This window comes from Leucopleurus acutus, assembly GCF_964270905.1.
Source record: "Leucopleurus acutus genome assembly, chromosome: 8".
Taxonomy (NCBI): Eukaryota; Metazoa; Chordata; class Mammalia; order Artiodactyla; family Delphinidae; genus Leucopleurus; species Leucopleurus acutus.
In genome coordinates, this window is record NC_139151.1 from 43,715,633 (window position 1) to 43,739,259 (window position 23,627).

Sequence of the window (23,627 nt, forward strand, 5' to 3'; positions counted from 1 at the left end):
AATAGCTTAGTTATGAATCATATTGATTCATTGGAATCATAATGATTTTCTCTCTGGTAAAAATGGAAAATGGAGGTATTATAGAGGTGTCTCATAGGAGAGGATAATCTTAGAAAGTTTACAAGCTGAAGTTACAGACTTAAATGATGGTATACTATTTAATAACAACCCAAAATAAAATTTACCTTCTATAGATGAATCTGAGTTGATATAAGCAACGCTTCTCTCCTGAAGTGATTTTACATTCTCCTATAGTTGAAGCAAAAGGTGTTACTTAACTCACAGCATTTAGAATTGTGAGAATGTAAAAAAAATAATTTAGTATAAGAGTGGTCTGCAAATACCTTTAGAAATCAAATACCTATGCCTTTGACAATAATTTTTGAGAACTTATCTGATTGGTTGACAACATTAACTCAGTTAAAACAAGTAAGAAAAATATTATGATGCTGTAGCTACTGTTTATAGCAATAGCAGTGAGCCCTGAGGCAACAGCATTTTGAAAATGTCGTTCCTTGATCCCCTGCAGCAGAATATGAAGGGTAAACCTCAAGGAATCTCAGCCCCACCCCACATCTACTGAATAAGAATTGCTCAAAGTAAGGCCTGGAAATCTATAATTTTTAAAAGGTATCCCTGGCAATCCTTACCTACATTAAAGTGTGAGATCCACTGAAATTGGACACCCATGGAAATTATCATTTTAAAAGTGAGTAGTTGGAAATTTCCATTTATCTAAATATTTTTTTTAAAGATATGAAGAAAAAGAACAAAAAAGCAGGAGAATTGAGAAAAAAACAAGAGAGAAAGAAGGATGGACAATAAAAAAAGATGTTCTCTCTCTCTCTCTCTCTTTCTCTGATTCACACACACACACACACACACACACACATCCAAGAAAAATAAATCAGAGAAAAACTAATGTCATCACCCTCAGATGAGAATATGCTGAGAGACCACTTTACTTCTCTCTCTCTCTAGCTTTGTACCTTATAAGAACATGTTACAATAAAATCATTTAAAGCTGTGATTATCACACAAATGAGGATTCTTGCCTCTACAGTTGCCCACACAGGCCAGATCACAGCTGACTGTGCTGTAGCTAGAGTAAGCGTTCCCATTATAACAGATTTAGAGTAGAAATAAAGAAGATTCCTTAACTATATTTAAGGAAGGTGGGACTTCCCTGGTGGCTCAGTGGTTAAGAATCCGAATGTGAATGTGATCAAGAATCTGGTAGAAAACTGGAAACAGTATTGAAACTGTCTTTTAACCCACATGTATTTAAATGAATGCAAGGCATATTATATTCTTGGATTTATTTTAAGCTGCTGAAATTATAGGAACAGAGACATGTATTTATATATACATGTATTCATAAGAAATTACATATTTCTAAAAGTAAATGACCTTAATGAAATTTGATTCATCTAAATTAACAGTCTATTCCAAAATACATATTCATAATACCAACATAATAGTAAAACCTTGGAATATAAATGGAATAAAGCAAAAGTGATACAAATGACTGTATGTGTGTGATTTTACTCCCATATTTATTTATTTCATATTATTATTTTAAAGTAAAGTACGAGGAAAGGAGTCAGAAGGAAAGCATTTAAAAACTAGACACAATGGCAAGAATTATAAGACATACTTTAAAACAATTCTATAATATCTGGACTTATAAAAGATAAATAGAGGATGGTGGAGGGAAAGTGCTTTATGGCGCACTTGCCTTTATAAAAATGCACAAGCTTACCTTGCACATTTAAGAACTTAGAGATACTCAACAGAGAGGCTAAGGGAAGAAGATAAAAGAGGGGGCCTAGGAGAGACACTTAAAGGCTAAGCATTAAGACCCAGTGACAAATAAAAATTAATCATAACTGAAGGAAAAATAAACCCTTGAAATTGTAACTCAGTTTACAAAATTATCATATTATACTCAACAATCAGGAACTTTTGTGAATGGTAAAATATACCTATGGTTACAGTTATACATGGAATCTGTAAATGTGAAATTACAATCAAAGTATAGTCACCTTAACAGAACATCTTATGTTCTCTTAGATGGAAGAACTCCAAGGAAACTTCAGAAGCTTGAAAATTAACTCCAAGTATCTGTATCAGTTTTTACATAAGTTAATTCATTTGTCAGAAACAGCCTGCTAGTTTTAACTACTTTTGGAACTTAACAGATTTTTTACAAAACAAATACAAATAGAAACTAAAATATTTTGACAATAATAAATAAATTTGTTTGTAGCCCAATAATTAAGAGGATATTCTGTTTTGCCAATCTGATATGATAGTAAAAGCAAACTCTAATTCCTAAATTCTCTTGGGTATTTATCCAAATTAAAACCATATTAGGTAATGGAACCTATCTGCGATTATCCAGAGATACATATATTTGTTCCCTGTTGACCAAGAAAATAAGAACTTCTCTGTCTTATTTACCTCAGCCCATTCTGTGGAACCCAGAAGTCCAAATTCTTCTGCATCCCAGCTGGCAAAAATGATAGTTCTTCTTGGTCTCCAGCCTGTAATCATTGTTAACATACATAGTTAGGTACACCTGCCTAAAAACAAAGGAAAATTCAGCGAAGTCACTTTTTGTCATCACCTACCAAAGAAACATTACTTACCTCTACTCATCAGTTTGCCAAAACTCTGAACAACTTCTTGCAAAACAGAAGCCCCACTGGTTGGGTCAATACCTCCAAATACCCAGGAGTCCCGATGACCTCCCAGAATAACATACCTGTCTGGGAAAAAATGTGTTCAAAAGAACTACAACTTTGAATACATTATAAAGAGTAGTAATTTCTGTTTTTAAATTAAACTTCCTCTCGCTTGAGTTTCCCCATAGAAAATAATCAACACCATAAGGTAGAGTCTTCTTTTAGAATTATACTTTTTTATTCCAAATTTAGTTGTTTCACATCAGCCAGAAAAAAATCAATTGTTGACTAAAATTTATCTTCTCTTACTCTTGTAATCTTTGTAAGAACAAAATGTCTAAAATAATCCACCAACTCACCAGGTTCCACAGATCCTCTGATAGTTCCGATTACATTGTAAATCCTTGTGATTTTATTGATGTTATGAACACGCATTCTAACCTTCCTAGAATTTCAAAGGGAACAAATTACCTCACATAGAACATTACGTCTAACAGCTTTCTTCCCTTGTTTTATTATGAGAAATCTTAGAAGTACAGAAAACTGTATAATAGGACAATAAATTCCCAAATACCCACCACATAAATTCAATAATTGTAATATTGTTGAATCACTTGCAAGGAAGTTGCAGACATCATGACAGGTCACTCCTGTGTACTTAAGCATGCTCCTTAAAGCCAAATTTTAAAAACCAAATATCAATATTTTATATTTTTCCTCCCTCATAGCTCTACTGTTGATATTTATTTAAAGTTCAAAATATTCTATTATTAAACATGTCTTGGGTATTCATTCTAAAATTTTTAAATACACCCTATACAATTACAAAAAATAAGGGAGACAGCCCATTATCTATTAAAGGTCAAAGAAGCTTATTTTTAATGTGTTTTATATTTATATTAATTCCTGCTATTCGGTAACATTTTCCAAGATTATTGAAATAGTCTATCAGTACATTGTTAAAGGGCTGACTGAATGCTGCCTATAAGAAACATGATAAATTCTATTGTTAAATGGCAATTTGAGAAGCACCTGCTAAAATGTACAAGACAACTATACGATGAAACCTTTCCAGGTCATCACTGTTGATTCTGATTTGGGCCTGCCTTTTAAATATTCATTCATCAATTATAATTAACCAAATTAGAATTCACAAGAAAGAACAATCAAGCTCAGAAAGTCAGAAAAAAATGCCATTCACGTTTTATAAATCAAAAATGATATGGGAAAATGTTGAGCCTCTTTTTCACAAAGGAACAAACGTTTTTAATCTATGGTGGGCTTACAGAAGGTGGGCAGGGAACCTACTTAGTACTTCTTTTTTTCGGTATGCGGGCCTCTCACTGTTGTGGCCTCTCCCGTTGCGGAGCACAGGCTCCCGACGCGCAGGCTCAGCGGCCATGGCTCACGGGCCTAGCCGCTCCGAGGCATGTGGGATCTTCCCGGACCGGGGCACGAACCCGTGTCCCCTGAATCACAGGCGGACTCTCAACCACTGCGCCACCAGGGAAGCCCGGTACTTCATTTTTGAATGGAAGAACAAACAAGTCAAATCCTGTATATTGTTAAGTGCAAATTCTGGTTTTTCTCCCCCTAAAAGTACACTGTGCTTCTGAATGCATATGTAATTCATGTGCAGTATTCAACTAAAAGTGCCTTTGGGGGAAAACTAATCAATGGGTGTTGTTTTGCATTTTAAGACATTAAGTAAAAGATTTATTTTTACTAGAATGATAAAAATTAATAGCAAAAATACTCTTTAGCATGCTTCTAAGTATATGAGCCTAAAATCTATTAGTAAGAAAGCCAGTTTCATTGATGTATGTCATTAAATGAAGAAAATTAAGTAAAGAATACTGTAACAATGAAGAATGAGGAAAAAAAATCTATTTTAATCTAAACATGAAAATAAACTGGCTATCTGCTCAGATTCTCAAAGAAGCTCATCTACATCTTTAATCCTTATATCTTTCTGGTTTTTAGTATCATTGACTCCAGAAGTACCTAAAAGAATTATCTGGAGAGATGCTGCTATGGCTTCCAGTGGGGTTGGTGTGAACGATGCGGGCTCAGCAAATAAAGTTCCCGAAATTCTGAAATTCCGGACAACTTGGGAGATTGACTTTGGGGCGTCTACTGCTTCACCACCAATAGGAATGACTTCCAGAGGAATTTGATCCTCAGTTTGGGACTCTTTGCTGTGGGAGTTTGGCTGGACAGGAATTTGAGTGACAATGACCTAAAGGCACCTCAGCCAGAGGTGTAGCCATAAAAACACATAGAACCCCTGTGCTGTATCTGAACCTTCCAAACACAGTGCCTCCCATCTGTGACCATTACACGACTTGCCCTGATGGCAACTGAAGTTTGATTCAGATGGGCAAATTTCCTTCCCTGCCTTGTAATAGAGAAGAACTTCTTGTACTCTATTACAAGTTATTCATTAAGGGATGTAGCCTATAAGCTTAAATTATACATAATGGCCCATCTCTGGGAACCCTGCTTCCCAGGTAATGAACATTAAGTTAAAATATCTTTTTTTAAGCTCACAGGAAACAACCTGACCAGGCCCACCAGTGAATGACTGCAGGGAGGAAGAAATTAACACATCCCCTCTGCAGGCTGACAGGAACCAGGAAATGTTTGACTTTACTCCCTCCCCTTTTAGTATGAAAGGAGCCTGAATTCTAACTCAGGCAAAATGGTTCTTTGGGGCACGCCATCTTCTCGGTCTGTTGGCTTCCCGAATAAAGTAGTTATTCCTTGCCCCAGCAGCTCATCTCTCAATTATTGGCTGGTCGTACAGCGAGCGATAGAGCTTAGACTTGGTAACAGCCTGATGTCCTTTTCTTTGCTGAGTCTATTCAGAACACCCTTCTCTGGTCAGCAGGCAGGTTTCAGCTGAAGTGTTGTCCTCTATTCCTTAAAGTTCTGTACATAGTTCCTAAGTTTCTGAAGAGTATGGTCTTTGCTCTTGTCTTTGTTCTTGATCTAATCTAATGGTATTTTAACAAATATTTGAAATAGAGATTATGCACAAAGGAAAAAAAAAGAATTATCTACAGTTGACCCTTGAGCAGCATGGGTTTGAACTGCATAAGTGCCTTTACACGTGGATTTTTTTCACTAAATATGCACTACAATACTACATGATCTGCAGCTGTTTGAATACACAGATGTGAAACCTCAGATATGGAGGGCTAACTGTAAAGTAATACGCAGATTTTTGACAGGCGGGGGGCTGGTGCCCCTAACCCCTGTGTTGTTTGAGGGTCAACTGTATTTGTTTGTCTTGTTATCACCTCAAACTCATCATGTTCCAAATAAACTAAACTTCAGAATGTAGGCTCCACAGGGCAGGGATTTTTGCCTGTTTTGTACACTGCTGAATCCCCAGTACGCAGAATGGTACCAGGGGTATAGTAAATGCTCAGTAAATAATTGTGAATTGAATGAATATACTCCTGTGTGGAAAAACTGAGAACAACCTTAGCTCAACCATCAGAGTTACCTCTGCCTATCATTATCTTTGACTAGACTATTTTACAACTCTGTAGTGACAGAACTTAACTTGTAGTAATGTAGTAATACAAATAATTCATGCCCACTGAAATGCACAATTTCTCTAGTGAACGTTCAATTGACTTACTTCCCCCAATGTGGAAGAAATCAGTTTTTCAGCTATTAAGCGCACTCATTTCAGCATTCCTAAGGAGCTCGTTTTTTGTACCATCTTTGAATTCTCCTTCGAACCAGTTTTAACTCCTTTCTGGTCCCCTTATTAATTAATGCATTAAATAAAATTTTTACACATGTTCAGTTTATATTTGTATGAGAATTATGGTTTTACTTAAAAAAAAATCCTTTATTGTTTTTGGAAGTCCCACTGAGACGTACATGGACTCTGCTTGAAGAACCAAGAATGGGCAGCTTAAAACCAGACATGTCTTCTTTTGGCTCTCAGATGTAAATCCCAAGCAGCAGTAGAATTTTAACTTTGCTGAAACTCTGTATCTCTAACTTAATTTTTTTCTACTGATTCTGTGTTTTGTTTATGTTTCTAGTTTGCTTACAGTAGGTAAATTATTCCCTATTTGTGGTAGCAATGTTTAAGAATTTAAGGTTTCATGCCTTGTCATTTGGTAATCTCTGTAAATGGATCCATAGACTATCAAGATCTCTTTTGGGTGAGAAATTACATACATAGTCTTGTTTTTAGCAATTTTTTTAAAAAATTTGTGTATCTGCCCATTTTGAGTTAAAATCAAATAGGATTTTGTGCCCATGGTGAAGGTGAACAGTTTTTTGATATCTTGACCAAGTAAATGTTCTCTTTCTGAGTTTACTCTTGAACTGTGACTGAAGCTATATGTTTATTGATTTCTCTGTTTGTATGTTTCTGTTTATAAATCAGAAAGGCCTATATCTTTCATTGTGTGCCTCTAGACAGTATTAATAATTAGACAATAAAGTCTTTTATATTGAAAGAACTCCATTCTAATTGAGAGATAGAGATAAATAAGCACTTATATAAAAATATTTCTAAAATCCCCATAAAATAAAATTGAACTTCTAATACTTTAAAAATTCAGAAATAAAAAAACTCTTACAGAAATTAAAAAAACATTCTAAGAATACAATTTCACATTGTTAAAGTAAATTGTTAGCAAACAAGACTGATTTAATCATTTTAGCTTAATAAAAACAGCTATATTTTCTCTGATTTATCAGTGTTAAGTTTCCCTTCCTCTCTACATTTCAAGCAAATCAAAGTACGTAAAGTTCTGATCATGTCATGATGTTCTGCAACTCTGTATAAGCTGTTCTCTGCCTCTGGCATTTCCTGCCTATCTTGATACAGTGGAAAACTTATTTTTTCTGTAGAATTAAGCTCAATGAACACATATTCTGTGATCACTCCTCGAAGTGCTCTCATGGGTTAATAACAATAATACCCAAAATGCTAAGTGTATTGAGCCTTACAGTAGTTACTTGCTTACCCATTTTAACTCATCTAACCCACCCACACAGGAAGCGATCAACAAAGTTTGGCTCCTTTCTCTCTTCTCTTTTACTCCTTCCCTCAAGTTAACCTAGTGCTTCACATGCATAACATTTTGACAGTTATCTGAAAAACTTAAAAAGGTTAGGTGAAGAGGGAAGTTAAAATGTTAAACCTATAACTCAAATGTAATTTTTGAAATTTACAAAACAAATGCTGTGATATCACTATTGGAAGAAGAATTTAATACATCATTCCATAAGTAATTCTTAAGCAATATAAAATAATTATTCATTATGAAAAAATGAGAAAAAGAAGATAAGCAAAATATACCTGGCAGAATATTTATCTTGACATTTTTCCATTAAACATGTAAACCTTTTCTAGGATACTAAAGTAACATAAAATTACCTGAAAGAATCATGCCCTATGAAGCCAGGCCCGATATTATAATTCACCTTAAGACTTCCCTTCCAGCTCTCATCTGGTGGAGCAGTTCCTCCCAAATAGCTGTCAGGAGAACACAAAAATGACAGATAAATGCTGAGCATCACCATTTCTTAGAAGACATCATAAAGTGTGGTGATGAGATATTTCATTCATTCATTTAACAAGTATATATTGAGGATTTACTAAGTGCCAGGTACTGTAAAATTTCCTTGCCTTGTGGAGCTTACATTCTAGTGAGAGAGCCATAACTGAGATAAATGAGGAAAATGTTTAATATATTACTGATAAGAGCCAAGGAGGGGAATTCCCTGGCGGTCCAGTGGTTAGGACTCAGCACTTTCACTGCCTGGGCCTGGGTTCAGTCCCAGGTAGGGGAACTAAGATCCCGCAAGCCCCACAGCATGGGCAAGAAAACAAAAAGAGCTAAGGAGAAAAAAACCCAACCAATATAGTGAGGGGAAATGGGAAGCATCAGCCTTTCTACTTTTGACTTTAATTATTTACATAGGGAAGCATTAGGTCCAAGAAATCCTGAGCATGTGAAATTCATGACTGTGTTAAAGAGAAGAAATTTCTAGAAAAGCTGCTGATTATATAGTAGCCACTCACAAAGCAATTACCAAATTGTATTGGTACATACATTAAACAAAAATAGAAGTTAGGTGATTTGAAAAGCAACACAGTTATACAATACAATAATAACAAACATTAACTGAATATAATATTATAGATACTTTATATACATGATCTCATCTACTTCTCATAATAACTCTGTCAGGGAGAAACTATTTCTGTCTTCATTTTACAGAGAAGGAAACTGAGTCAGAGAAAGATTGAGTAACTGGTATAAGTTCACACATCTGGTAAGTGGTAGACATTACCACATTTTTAAAATGCAGGTCACATACAAATATCGAATGAAGATCTAAGAAAATCTAACTGCTTGAAAAATCTCAAATCAGTATTTTTATCTTTGGACATAGTTTTGCTTTTGAGACTTTCATTTGTAGCAAACAAAGTAATGTATTCTTATTATTTCTTAGTCATTAAACTGACTGCTCTTCTCTTATGGAAAAAAAAGAAGATGTGGTCTGTTTTTCCAATTTCAGGAGCCATTCTGATACAAAACATATTCGTTTTAGAAGAGAAAATGGGCATACTAGTGTAAAATATCTTATTCTCAAATCCAACTAGAAAATTATACCGTAATAATATTTCTGCATCATTATATCCAATGGGATGTACAGGGATTTGAGGGATTCCCACTCCTTCTTCAACATCAAGTCTGAAAGTGTACTCTGCAAAAATCAATTGCATAAGAGGAAAATGATTGAAGAATCTGAGCAAGGGGTATAAAGGAATTTCTTTTATTACTATTGCAAATTAGCTATACGTTTGAAATGATATTCAAAATTTAAAGTTCCCCAAAAGTCAATTATTGTTTTATCTAATATGGTCTATTTAATTTGAAAGTAAGAAATTAAATCATTTACACTTTAATATAAAATCAGTTATAGGGATTACAGACTCCCCAACTTGCTTTGACATTTCACGTAATTCTCTTGAATTTTACAAGAATATTTTATTTCCTCAAGGATATCTCAAATCCTTCTTAAAGATGCTTCAGTTAACCAGATACCTGGAAAATGCATCCCAGATTCTGAAACTAGAAAGAATTGTAAAAAAAAAAATTAAAGGGAATTTATGAGATATTGTGAATAAGTGATAAGGTTCTTACTCAAACAGTAACGATATTCTCCTTAAAGGAAGATGAAAAGTATTGTCAGGCTTAAAACCTAATTGGGATTTTGGCTTTCAGCCAAAATAGAGTTCTCTAGAGCATTATTACCACTATCTTAGAAAAAAGGGAGGTTTCAGGACTTCCCTGGTAGTCCAGTAGTTAAGACTCCGAGCTCCCAATGCAGTGGTCCCAGGTTTGATCCCTGTCGGGGAACTAGATCCCATATGCCACAACGAAGATCCTGCATGCCGCAACTAAGACCCAGAGCAGCCAAATAAATAAATAAATAAATATTTTTTAAAAAGAAGAAGAAAAAAGGGAGGTTTCAAACAAGTGACATCAGATTCCACTTAAGAAAGTAAAAAAGAAGAGCAAATAAAGCAAAAATAAGCAGGAGAAAGGATATACTAAACATCAGAGCAGAAATCTAAGAAATAGGAAACAGAAAAATGATGGAGATTATCAATGAAATCCAAAGCTGGTTCTCTGAGAGGATTAATAAAATTGATAAATCTCTAGCAAGACAAATCAGGAAAAGAAGAAAAAAGATATAAATTGCTAATATCAGGAATAAAGACAAGAATAGCACTCCAGTACCTGCAGAAAAAGAGAGAAAAAGAGAAAGAGAGAGAATGTATTATTAACAACTCTAAACCCATAAATTTGACAACTTAGATGAAATGGACAAAATTCTTAACACAAACTACCAAATCTCACTCAAGAATAAATATATAACCTAAACAGCCATATATCTATTAAAGAAATTGAATTTGTAAAAAACACCAGGCCCATATGGATTCACTGTAGGATTCTACAAACATTCACAGACAAAAATCAAACCCATTCTATATAAACACTTGCAGAAAAATGAAGAAGATGAAATAGTTCTTAACTCATTCCATGAAGCCAACATTACTGTTACCAAAATGAGACAGAGATATTACAAGAAAATAAATTGACAGCAATAAGGGATAAACAATATCCCTTATTACTAAAGACAGATTCTTAATAAAATTTTAGCAATAATCCAATAATATACCAACACTATGAAAAGAATAATACATTGTGACCAAGTAGAGTCTGTCCCAGGATGTTGTGGTTTAACATTCAAAAATCAATCTGGGGAGTCCCCTGGTAGCTCAGTGGTTAGGATTCTGGGCTTTCACTGCCATGGCCCAGGTTCAATACCTGGTTGCGGAACATCCTGCAAGCTGTGCAGCATGGCCAAAAAAAAAAAAAAAACATCAATCTGTATAATTGAAAAAACATAAATATGAACAACTTAAGATCACTTCAATAGATGCAGTAAAAGCATTTGACAAGGGGCTTCCCTGGTGGCACAGTGGTTGAGAACCCACCTGCCAATGCAGGGGACGTGGGTTCAAGCCCTGGCCCGGGAAGATCCCACGTGCCGCGGAGCAACTAAGTCCGTGTGCCACAACTACTGATCTTGTGCTCTAGAGCCTGCGAGCCACAACTACTGAAGCCTGCATGCCTACAGCCCATGCTCCGCAACAAGAGAAGCCACTGCAATGAGAAGCCCGCACACCATGAGGAAGAGTAACCCCAGCTCGCCACAACTAGAGAAAGCCCATGCATAGCACCGAAGACCCAACACAGCCAAAAATTAAAAAATTTTAAAAAGCATTTGACAAAATCCAATACATACTGCTAGTGAAATGAGATAAATGTGCTAAGATAAAACTCGTAGCACTTTAGAAGTGAACTTCCTCAATCTGATAAAAAGAATCTATAAAAAATATACAGCTACTATTATACTTAACAGAGAAAGACTAGGACAGTCTTTGGGGCAGGAACATGGCAAGGATATCTGCTCTAACAACTTTTTTCAGCAATGTTCTAGAGGTACCAGACGCTACAATAAGAAAAGAAAATAAAAGGCACCCAGATTAGAAACAAAGAAATAAAACTGTCTTTATTTGCTGATGACATGATCATCTATGCAAAAACTCTGATAGAATCCACAAAAACCTAGTAGGATGAATTAGTTTAACAAGTTTTCATAATACAAGATCAATATATTTCTGCTAAAAATAAAATAGGGCTTCCCTGGTGGCACAGTGGTTGAGAATCTGCCTGCCAATGCAGGGGACACGGGTTCGAGCCCTGGTCTGGGAGGATCCCACATGCCGCGGAGCAACTAGCCCCGTGAGCCACAACTACTGAGCCTGCGGGTCTGGAGCCTGTGCTCCGCAACAAGAGAGGCCGTGGTAGTGAGAGGCCCACGCACCGCGATGAAGAGTGGCCCCCGCTTGCCACAACTAGAGAAAGCCCTCGCACAGAAACGAAGACCCAACACAGCCATAAATAAATAAATTTATTTATTTATTTATTTATTAAAAATAAAATAACATTTCTATTTACTAGCAATGACCAACTGGAAATTGAAATTTAAAATGTAATTTAAAACAGTATAAAACTTGGAAATTTTTATGGGTAAATGTGAAAATAGACATGCATGGTCTGTACAGTGAAACTACAAACATGCTGAAAGTAAAGAATACCTAAGTAAATGGAGAGTTGTGCCATATTCATGGATCAGAAGATTCAATATTTTTAAAATGTCAATTCTGCTCAAACTTATCTATAGGTTTAATTCAATCTCAAATCAACCTTCCAGGAGACTTTTTGGTAGAAATTGATAAGTTGGTTCTAAAATTCACATGGGAAGGACCTAGAATAGCTACCAAAACTTTGAAAAAGAATTGTAACTTGGAGGATGTACATATCTATTAGAACGTAAAGTTAACAAGATTGACCATACTAAGTGTTGACGACGGTGTAGCAGCTGGAACACTCATACACTGCTGCTGCAATATAAAATGGTACAACCAATTTGGAAAACAATTTGAAAATCATCTATCATATTATCCAGCCATGCCATTTCTATGTATTTACTCAAGAGAAATAAAAACATATGTACATATAAAGACTTGCATACAACTGTTCATAGCTTTATGTGTAATATCTCCAAAAGTTAAAGCAATCCAAATTTCCAACAAAAAGTAAATGAATAAACAAACTGTATATTCCATTCAATGGAATACCATTCATCAAAAAAAAAAAAAGAAATGAAATACTGACACAGACATCAACATAAATGAATCTCAAAATACTATACTGACAGAAAGAAAATCAATGATTTCCTAGGGATTGGCAGGGAGGGGGTAGGGTTGAGAGGAAGGCTGCACAAAAAGATGAGAGGAAACTTTTTTGGTTAATGGATATGTTCATTATCTTGATTGTGGATATGGTTATGCAGATGTCAAAACTTTTCACATTCCACATATTAAATAACACAAAAAACCCATTGGTATTTTTAAAAATAGAAATACATGATCTACAGAAGAATAAAATCGTTAGACAATTCAGAAACCCTAAGTTCTGGTTTGGTAAGAGTAATATTACTTTGGACATAAGAATCTGTGTTTCTGAACCTCTACTAAAGGTAGAGAGAGAATTGAACTGACCCCTTCCCCTCTCCATGTCCTCACTTCATGAAAATTTAAAACTGAAATAAAAGGGAAATGCTTTTGAATTCCTAGCAATAGCAATCCAAAATATAATTGCACACAGTTTTAATGTTTTTCTACAGATGCTTGCTTGCTTTTATGCCTTCTATAAGGGCAAGTAATATTTTTGCAAAAATGAGTGGACCATAACAGGCTTATCTATTACCTTTAGCTGGATAGCCTGGAGTGAGCGGGTCACCAGCACCATTCAAGTTTAACACATTCCCTCTCTGGGCTGCAGTTCCAGGAAGGTTCCATCCTTTTGGGTATGGCTGTACCCCAGGGGCAGAGTAGTCAGCTGGATCTGAGTACAAGATGATTCCTTTGGCTCTTGCTAACATGGCATTTTTAACCTACAGGGGCAATGTGCAATCCATAATGTAGAAATGGAAAATGACTGATTTACAAATCTAAGAACAAATCAATTTAATGACATAAGGAAATTTACACACTTTTATCATCACACTGTTACACATTCAGTTCTCTTTGCCTTGAATACAATTTCTGTCTTGGTAGACTTAACAACTCTCATTATTCAACATAACTCCAAACAAGTTATTGCCTTTTCTGTGAAGCATTCCTATTATCACTAAAACTGCAAAATTAATGTCTCCCTTCTTGGTACGTCTTCTATATTTTGTATATAATTATATTACAAGATGGATTAAAGCATTATAAAATACGTTTTAAACATCTTTCTCCCCTACTACATTGAGGCTGTTTTTGAGAATGGGACCCTGTCTTACTCATTTTTAACTATCTACCCTCCAACATTTAGTACATCATAGAGTAAGCATGATGTAAATATTTGTGGAACTAAACTAATTTAAAATTCTACCCAGGTGAAGTCCCTGGCGGTCCACTGTTAACACTCTGCAGTCTCACTGCAGAGGGCCCGGGGTCAATCCCTGGTTGGGGAGCTAAGATACCACAAGCCACACCGTGTGGTCAAAAAATAAATAACATAACATAAAACATAAAATTCTACACAGAACATAGTGTGTGAAACGTTGCCCATAGTGTTTTGTAAACATTTTTTCTAACAATTCAAACTGACCACAAATAGGAAAATCTCTCCTGTAAGATACTGAATTCTTTACTACCAGAAGTATTATAGCGAATGATAGATAAATATCAGTCAACTTAAACACTTTCCAGTATTCAGAAAGCACTCTTTTATAATATTAGAAAGAGTAAAATCTGGCACAACTCAATGATGCCCATCAAACTTTTGAAATAATATACAATTGACCCTTGAACAATGCAGGGTTAATCCAAGAATAACTTATAGTTGGCCCTCTGTATCCGCCATGCCTCTGCATCCGCGGGTTTAACTAACGTCCAACCATGTAGTATTGTACTACTTATTATTGAAAAACATCCACGTGTATGTGGACCCATGCAGTTCAAATCTGTGTTGTTCAAGAGTCAACTGCGCATTATGATTTAGTCATTCAACTTCTAGGAATGAATCTATATTACAAAAATCTTCACACGAATGTTCAAGTACATATGGACAAAGATGCCAACAATATAATTATTTTAATAGTAACAAATTTAAGACAAACCAAGGATCTGTCAACAGAGCAATGGTTAAATAAACTGTTTATCAATTCTGTGAAATACTACATAGCCATCTAAAGTAATGAGGTATTTACTTGATAAGCAGTTACCGAGAAATTACTAAGTACCGGTAACCATCCTAAGCGCTGTCAAACCTAAAGTCGATTAATCCTACTGTGGATTCTAAGAGATTAGTGTTATTATTAGCATTCCTATTTCACATATGAGGAAACACTGGCACAGAGAGGTTAACTAACTTGCTCACAGGAAAAGATCTAGAGAATAGGGGGCCCAGACCAGATCAGAACCCAGGTTGTATGGATCTAGCTACCTATACTCTTAACCACTTTATTATACAACTCTCAATGTGTTGACATGGAAGAATACCCTTGAGTTATTATTGAGAGAAAAAATAAAGTTATACAATATATAGTATCTAAGGCCCTCTTTGTAAAAAAAAAAATTATGTAATATGAGTATATGGAGAATACTTATATTCATATAATATATTCATATTTCATAGGCCTGGAAAGACCTGTTAAGATTGATTATGTCTGGGCAATGAAATTGAGTAATACATGGGAGATTTTCATTTGTTAGGTTATACAGAATTTCTTCAATTAAATAAAAAATAACATTGCTTTGGTAATAAAACTATTAAGAATAATCTCCCTTTCTAGATATGTGAGGTAGCAAAAGAAACAAAAAAAAAAAACCTCAAAAATAAACCAGGATTTTCTGTGCAACCACGAAAATAGCAAATTTACATATATATATATATATATATATATATGTGTGTGTGTGTGTGTGTGTGTATATATATATATATATATATATATAAAGCAATTTTGGAAACCATAATGCAAGCTGATCATTTATATTCACAGGTTATATCCTGTCTTTTTCCCTCTAGAAAAGCAAATAACACAATACTTTATTTCCTCTGAAGATTTTCCCGTATCTTGCAATAACAATTTTTCCAGTGCAGTTGATATTCATCTCTCTTTCTAGTTTGAAAAAGTCTTCAGTACGAGCATAGTTCACATATACAAGCTCCCCCTGTAGGAAAACAAAAATAAAACAAAATAAAAAATACATAATACTGCTATAATTAAAAAGAAAACCAAAGAATAAGTTTGCTCCGTAATACTGCATCATCAAAAGTTATCTTTCCTGCCTTGGGCTTAATAAACAGATCCATGCTAATTCTGTAGCAGTCTTTAAAAATATTTCAGTATCCTGAAAGTTTAAAAAAAAAAAAAGACAATATGTAAAACATTTTAGACAGTGTGCTCTGTCTTGAGGAAATTATTAGCATATCCTGAACCATGGGAAATAGGATAAATAAAAGTAATGTTTAAAATCCTAACTATGTTTGATTTCGAACCATGGTATTAATTTAAGAATTTCTGTGGTATGATTTATAAATTCAGATCTATAAATCTATAACAAAGGCAGACTATGAACAAAGGAAAAAAGCTTGAAAACCATCTATTGTCGTTACTGAATTAAAGACATGTTCAGCAGTTTCTTAATTATTTCAAAGAGTGGCATCTGCTTATCAGGGTCCAATTTTCATGTATTTATTTTCTTTATTTTTTTCTTTTTCTTTTTTAAAAATTATTTTTAGGAAGGCTGTATATAGCATCAAACCTCAAAGTATGAATTAGCATGTATGATCCACCTAATCTTGGTTTTAGTCCTCTACATAGGTTTCTTTAAAAAAGATTTAAACAGTTGAATAAAAAATGTCTTTTATTTTACCTCTGGTGTGCCCTGCGGTGAAAAGGCATTATAGGGTGGTACAATATTTTTAACATCCTCATATCCATCTGGTGGTGGCTCATGGTATGATGTATTGAAAATCTAGCAAGAATTGAAACACATGAAGTTAGAATTATTTCAGATTGCTATTAAGGAATAATGCATTTTGTGGGCAAAAGACCTAAATAGACACTTCTCCAAAGAAGACATACAGATGTCAAACAGACACAGGAAAAGATGCTCAACATTGCTAACCATCAGAGAAATGTAAATGGAAACCACGATGAGGTATCACCTCACAGTGGTAAGAATGGCTATCATCAAGAAGTCTACAAACAACATATGCTTGAAAAAACCATAATGGAAAAGAATATAAAAAAAAGAATGTCTTTATGTGTATAACTGAGTCACTTTGCTGTAAAGCAGAGATTGGCATAGCATTGTAAATCAACTATACTTCAAAGAAATTTTAAAAAAACAAATGCTGGAAAAGGTGTGGAGAAAAGGGAACCCCCCTACACTGTTAGTGGGAATGTAAGTTGGTACAGCCACTATGGAGAACAGTATGGAGGTTCCTTAAACAACTAAAAATAAAGCTACCATATGATTCAGCAATCCTACTCCTGGGCATAGATCCAAAAAAGACAAAAAATCTAATTCAAAAAGGTACATACACCCAAATGTTCACTATTTACAATAGTCAAGACATGGAAACAACCCAAGTGCCCATCAACAGATGGTTGTTTTAATAAGATGTGGTTTATATATACAATGGAATATTACTCAGCCATAAAAAAGAATGAAATTGCCATTTGCAGCAACATGGGTAGACCTAGAGAATATCATGCTAAGTGAAGTAAGTCAGAAAGAGGAAGACAAATATATGATATCACCTATATGTGGAATCTAAAAAATAATATAAGTGAATCTATATACAAAAGAGAAAGACTCACAGACATAGAAAATAAACTTATGATTACCAAAGAAGGAAGAGGGGGAGGGATAAAATAGGAGCATGGGATTAACAGATACACACTACTATATATAAAGTAGATAAGCAACAAAGATTTACTGTATAACACAGGGAACAATATTCAATATCTTATAATAACCTATAATGGAAAATAATCTAAAAATATATATATATTAAAAAAAAATGAAATCACTTTGCTATACACCTGAAAGTCACACAATATTGTAAAACAATCACCTCATTTCCATGTTCATCCGTGATTGATATGTAGTTGGCATTTGTCTCATTAGGGTAAGACAGGAGAACATCATAATGAACCAACTTGGCTGAATCCAGTCCAGATTTCTTCCACTGGGTTTGGATTTTCTTGGCCAGCAGCAAATTTTGTTCTGTTCCTGACAGGTGAGGTAGCTCTGTAAAAGAACTAACATGAAAATAAAAGGAGGAGTTAAAGACTATATTCAGAAAATGTACCTAAGAACTATTCTAGATGCATAACTCATATTTTAGGCATTAAGTTATCATTTCTATAACAGGGATATAAAAAACCCAGCTAGAGCTTTCTAGATATGCCAGTTTTTAAATATTTGTGTGTAACTGCAGTTTTCACACTATGTTCCCACAGAAAAGAACACATCCCATGGTGAACACATTCAATCAGCAGAGGTTCAGTTATGAGAAAACATGCTGGAAGGATGGCATGCGTCTACATCAGTGGTGCTAACTTCTTGCTGCTTAACAGGAAATGAGGACATTCTGAAAAACAGATCATAATGTTTGCCAGAGACCTGTTGGGCAGTCTTGTTAACATACACTTCTACTGCTATTTTCATCCTATTGTATGCAGTTGTCTATTTATCTCATTGAAGCTAGAGTCCATGCATTTTTATTTGTATATTCCCTAATGCTCAATACTGGCCTGTTACCCAGGAATTACACAATACAGGTTTGTTGAACTGAATTTGAGCAATGTTCTCTAGGTTCTGAGTCTAAATGATCTGGAACAGTTAAATGACTTCACAGACATAGTTCTGAATGAAATTCACTTGGCTTGAGGTAAATAATATTTTTAAAGTTTCCCAAACCCTCTCCCTCCATAAGTAGGGTAATGATACTTTTGTAGATTGTTTTTTTAATCAACCATAGTACAACCAAAAAAGACAGACAGTAAAGAAAAACCAGTACTTATTGAAAACTTACTATATGCCAGGAACTGGAACAGGTATTTCACCTGGGCTTTCTCATTCAATCCTCACCACCCTTCTGCCATTGTCCCCGTTTTGCAAATAAGGAAACAGAGAGTAGTTAAATACCTTGTCCATAATTTCCTAAGTATTAAATGCCAGGGCTGGCATCTGAAAGTTGCAGTTGTCTGACCTTGAGAAATTGTGTTATTTTTAAATCATTCATCTGATCATTTTGATCAACTGCTTTTAAAACCCTTCTATCTTCTACATGATAAAGTTCACACTAGGCATGGCATTTGCGCCCTTTTTCAACTAATCCACTGTTTCACCTTTCCAGCTTCATTTCCCACCACTCACCTTATAAACTTCTTCACTCTATATCATTTAATATGTTAATTGGTCTCCTAAAATGACCACCATTGTTAGCCTTTGCACAAGATCTTCTCTCAGACATAAATATCATCCTATTTACATGAATCTCCCTGTATCACCACTGCTAGTCATTCACCTTCCCCACCTGTAAGTTATTAATCATCCATTAGGACTCTTCAAGCATATTCTCCTCTGTGAAGCTTTCCACTTCTATATCATTAAGTCAAAGCTGCAAGTTACTGATATTTAATATTGAACAATATTTGTAAAAAAATATTAATGTGTTTGTAGACAGAAGTTATTTTACATGCATAGTAAAACCACTGAGGCTAGGGATATTTAAAATTCTACTTCAGGGCTTCCCTGGTGGTGCAGTGGTTAAGAATTCACCTGTCAATGCAGGGGACATGGGTTTGATCCCTGGCCCAGGAAGATCCCACATGCCATGGAGCAACTAAGCCCGTGCACCACAACTACTGATCCGGTGCTCTACAGCCCACAAGCCACAACTACTGAGCCCACGTGCCACAACTACTGAGCCCACATGCCACAACTACTGAAGCCCACGGGCCTAGAACCCGTGCTCCGCAACAAGAGAAGCCACAACAATGAGAAGACCGCACACCGCAACGAAGAGAGTAGCCCCCGCTCGCCACAACTAGAGAAAGCCCGCGTTCAGCAACGAAGACCCAACACAGCCAAAAATAAAAACAAAGAAATAAATTTATTTTAAAAATAAAATTCTACTTCATATAATTCATTATTGTTTTATTTTCTGTAGTGAGCAAATAATAGTCTTACAATTAGCAAAAAAATAAGTATATTTCCTTCATTTAAGATGGAGGATTAACCATGAAGTTTTGCCTCCCATCTTTTAGGCAACCCACTGAAATGAAAGACAGAAGTGCAAAAAACAAAAAGCAACAGGGAATAACTTTACTGAATTTCTCTTTATGGTCCCAAGTGGGACACTGCAGCTCCAGGCATCATATATTCATGCTGCAACATTCAGGAGAAGCAAGTACAAACAAGAAAAGCTATTTCCTCTTTTGTGTTTCTTTCAACAAAGGAAAACTTCTTGTAGAGGATCTCAGCTAAATTTTTCTCCCATTTCATCAGGGATAATAGGGTCATATACCCCTTCTCCAACTAACCCTTGTCAGAAGGAAGTTATAATGATTTGATTATAGACCAGATTCTTGGGCTGGACGGAAGGTAACCCTCACTGAACACAGGTACCCCTTAAGGAGTGCGAACGTGACCAGTTGAGGCTCTGTCAAAAAGGAAGTGGCTGGGGAGAAAATCAACTTTTTCCCACTACAGTAATCCCTTTAAACCAATCTTGAAACCTTCCTTTCCCTGGGAGACTCTTTCACTGGTCATAAATCTCTATTCTATAATCAATCAATTCTATTTCCTCTGCCCGTTCCTGAATGTTTACTTGACTTCTTTGCCTTAACTGGTTTCTTCGGGGGACCCTGCTCATGCTTCCACGTACCTCAGGCCCAGATGATCATTGAGGAGGAGTCCTGCTTACTCTCCATGGGCTCTTTCAAATATTTTTCTTTTATCTTCTCTCAAAAGTAACAACTCTTTTAAAACTCATACCAAAAGTCACCACCTACTATGCCTTCTAGGTGCTGTCAAAAATGTGGATCACTCCCTCTTCACTCACTAAAGTCTTGGGCTCCTAATTCAACGCATTTCACTCTACCTCGATTCTTGTCATCATTCTTGGTATGCAACTTCTGTCTTCAGTTGGATGTAAAGAAAAGAAAAGCCAACTCTAACAAGATGACATCATGCAAACTATTCATACATAACTTATCACCTTATGCTATATTATACATTAAAGCAAAGGAGAGAGAAAATAAAGACATAAATTTTAATGTTTGGTCAAGAGCATCACCAAGTTTTGCTTCTGGCACCTCATGTATTGATAATTTTCTAGGTAATTTCTTCTGGACACTTTATGATATGCTGCAGTTCAACAGTGTTTACATTTTACCTGGTCTTTTACACATTTTTATTTTGTTTTATTTTATTTATTTTTTTGGCCACTCTGAGCAGCTTGCAGGATCTTAGTTCCCTGACCAGGGATTGAACCCGGGCCACGGCAGTGAAAGCACTGAGTCCTAACCACTGGACCACCAGGGAATTTCCCACATTTTTAAATATAAGCATTCTGTCTTACTTGATAAGACAATTGGCTATTTTCATGTATTGCATGAGAAATATAGAATGAGTCTTTCTTCAAATGACATCCACCCTACTGCCTATAGATTCTTTTCCTATATCTCTAAACAAGCACCTCAAAACAGACATTTTGACTAAGCTTTCCTGATACCTGTGTGCCTCAGTCATAAATCAGCTCAAATTTCTAAGAAAGAGTATAGCTGTTTTCATTCCTCTACTTCAGCTTGCTATAGTTCATCCATCAAAAGTAAGATTGAACTTTGTGATCACCTCAAATCACAGGACAGATGGGGAGGAAATATACTACACCATATGAACTTCACCTTGTTCATTTGATTCCAGGGTTTAATTGGAGTCTCAAAAGGAGAGAAGAGAAAGAATGCTGCAGAAAATTTTCAAGAAATAATGAACAGGGGACTTCCCTGGTGGTCCAGTGGGTAGGACTCCACACTCCCAGTGTGGGGGGCCCAGGTTCGATCCCTGGTTGGGGAACTAGATCTCACATGCATTCAGCAACTGGGAGTTCATGTGTGCAACTAAGAAGTCCGCATGCTGCAAATAAAAGATCCTGCATGCCGCAACTGAGACACGGAGCAGCCAAATAAATAAACAAAGAAACAAAAAAATAAATAAATATTTCAAAGAAAAAAGAAAGAAAGAACAAAAAGTAGCGTTCCTAAAGTAGTGAAAGACAAAAGTTTACAAAGTCAAAAAGCTCAGAGAGGATTTCCCTTGTGGTCCAGTGGTTAAGACTCCATGCCTCCACTGCAGGGGGCATGGGTTCAATCCCTGGTTGGGGAACTAAGATCCTGCATGTCATGTGGTATGGCCAAAAATAAAAGAATAAAAGCTCAGAGAGGGGCTTCCGTGGTGGCACAGTGATTGAGAGTCCACCTGCAGATGCAGGGGACGCGGGTTCGTGCCCCGGTCCAGGAAGATCCCACATGCCGCGGAGCGGCTGGACCCGTGAGCCATGGCCACTGAGCCTGCGCGTCCGGAGCCTGTGCTCCGCAACGGGAGAGGCCACAACAGTGAGGGGCCCGCGTACCGCAAAAAAAAAAAAAAAAAAAAAAAAAAAGCTCAGAGAGACTTAAATAGAATACATTTGAAGAAAACTATGCCTAGGCACATATTAAACTGCTGAAAATTAAAGACAAAAATGATATATGTTATATAACTTAAATAACTGTGGCCTGCTCACCGCACGCCACTACCAGCCAGATGAAGTAAAAAAAAAATCTTTAAAGCTCTGAAAGGAGAAAAAACAAGGTGATCTCAGAATTCTATATCCAAGAAAAATTTTCTTCAAGAATTAAGATGAAATAAATGTTTTATAGACAAAGGAAAACTAAGAGAATTTGTCAACACCAGACCCGACATTACAGGAAATGCTTAAGAAAGTTACTCAGACTAAATAGATATACTACAGGATAACCTAAATTTTCAGAAACAAATAAAGATACTGGAAACAATAAAAAATAATATTTTACATTTCTCAGATATTTAACTCTTAATTGCCTTTCAGTAGGTATAACTGTTCAAAGAAAAAAATTATAACATTGTTTTGTTAGGTTTACATTGTATGTGTATATGATAATTTCAACAACTATCATATAAAGGATGATAGAAAGATGGTAAATGGACATATAGAAATGTGAGTTTTCTGCATTTCATGTTAAATTGTACAGTAGTAACTTTAAAAATATAGTGAAATGTTAGACAAGTATAATGTAATCTCTAGAGTAACTACTAGAAAGGAAAAAAGAATCAATGCAAAGAGGTATAGCCAAAAGATAAATTGAAATGAAATAAAATTTCAAATACTCTCCCCACTACCAAAAAAAAAAAAAAAAAAGCAGAAAATGAGAAGTAAAGGAACAGAAGTAAAGGGAGCAAACAGAGAACAGTAAAGGGGTTGGCCTAAGTTTAACCATATCAAGTTACATTATATGTTACCAGACTAAATGTTCAAATTAAAAGGCACAGATTCCAAAATTAATAAAATAGCAAGTGGCAATTACATGCTCTCTATAGAAGGTACATTTTAAAAGTACCTGGATGGAAGAATACAATATCGTGCAAATGTGGCTTAATTTATACCAAATAAAATATGCTTAAATATAGAGATTATTACCAAAGATAAAGAACATTTCACAAAG

General features: G+C 35.4%; 1 protein-coding gene across 4 annotated transcripts in view; it reads right to left on the reverse strand.

The window, feature by feature from the left end:
• The window catches only part of NAALAD2 (N-acetylated alpha-linked acidic dipeptidase 2), a 68,359-nt gene that overhangs the window by 38,479 nt on the left and 6,253 nt on the right, over window positions 1-23,627 (reverse strand). For all 4 annotated transcript variants that reach the window (XR_014326402.1, XM_082845228.1, XM_082845230.1 and 1 more), the window contains exons 3-12: window positions 17,951-18,137; window positions 16,741-16,842; window positions 15,910-16,035; window positions 13,580-13,766; window positions 9,344-9,437; window positions 8,101-8,199; window positions 3,047-3,132; window positions 2,652-2,771; window positions 2,464-2,546; window positions 186-249 (exon numbers count right to left, since the gene is read on the reverse strand). Coding sequence is in view for 3 of the 4 variants with exons in the window: in XM_082845228.1 (XP_082701354.1) it covers window positions 186-249; window positions 2,464-2,546; window positions 2,652-2,771; window positions 3,047-3,132; window positions 8,101-8,199; window positions 9,344-9,437; window positions 13,580-13,766; window positions 15,910-16,035; window positions 16,741-16,842; window positions 17,951-18,137 (1,148 nt within the window). In the remaining variant the exon portion in view is untranslated. The remainder of the gene's footprint in view (window positions 1-185; window positions 250-2,463; window positions 2,547-2,651; window positions 2,772-3,046; window positions 3,133-8,100; window positions 8,200-9,343; window positions 9,438-13,579; window positions 13,767-15,909; window positions 16,036-16,740; window positions 16,843-17,950; window positions 18,138-23,627) is intronic.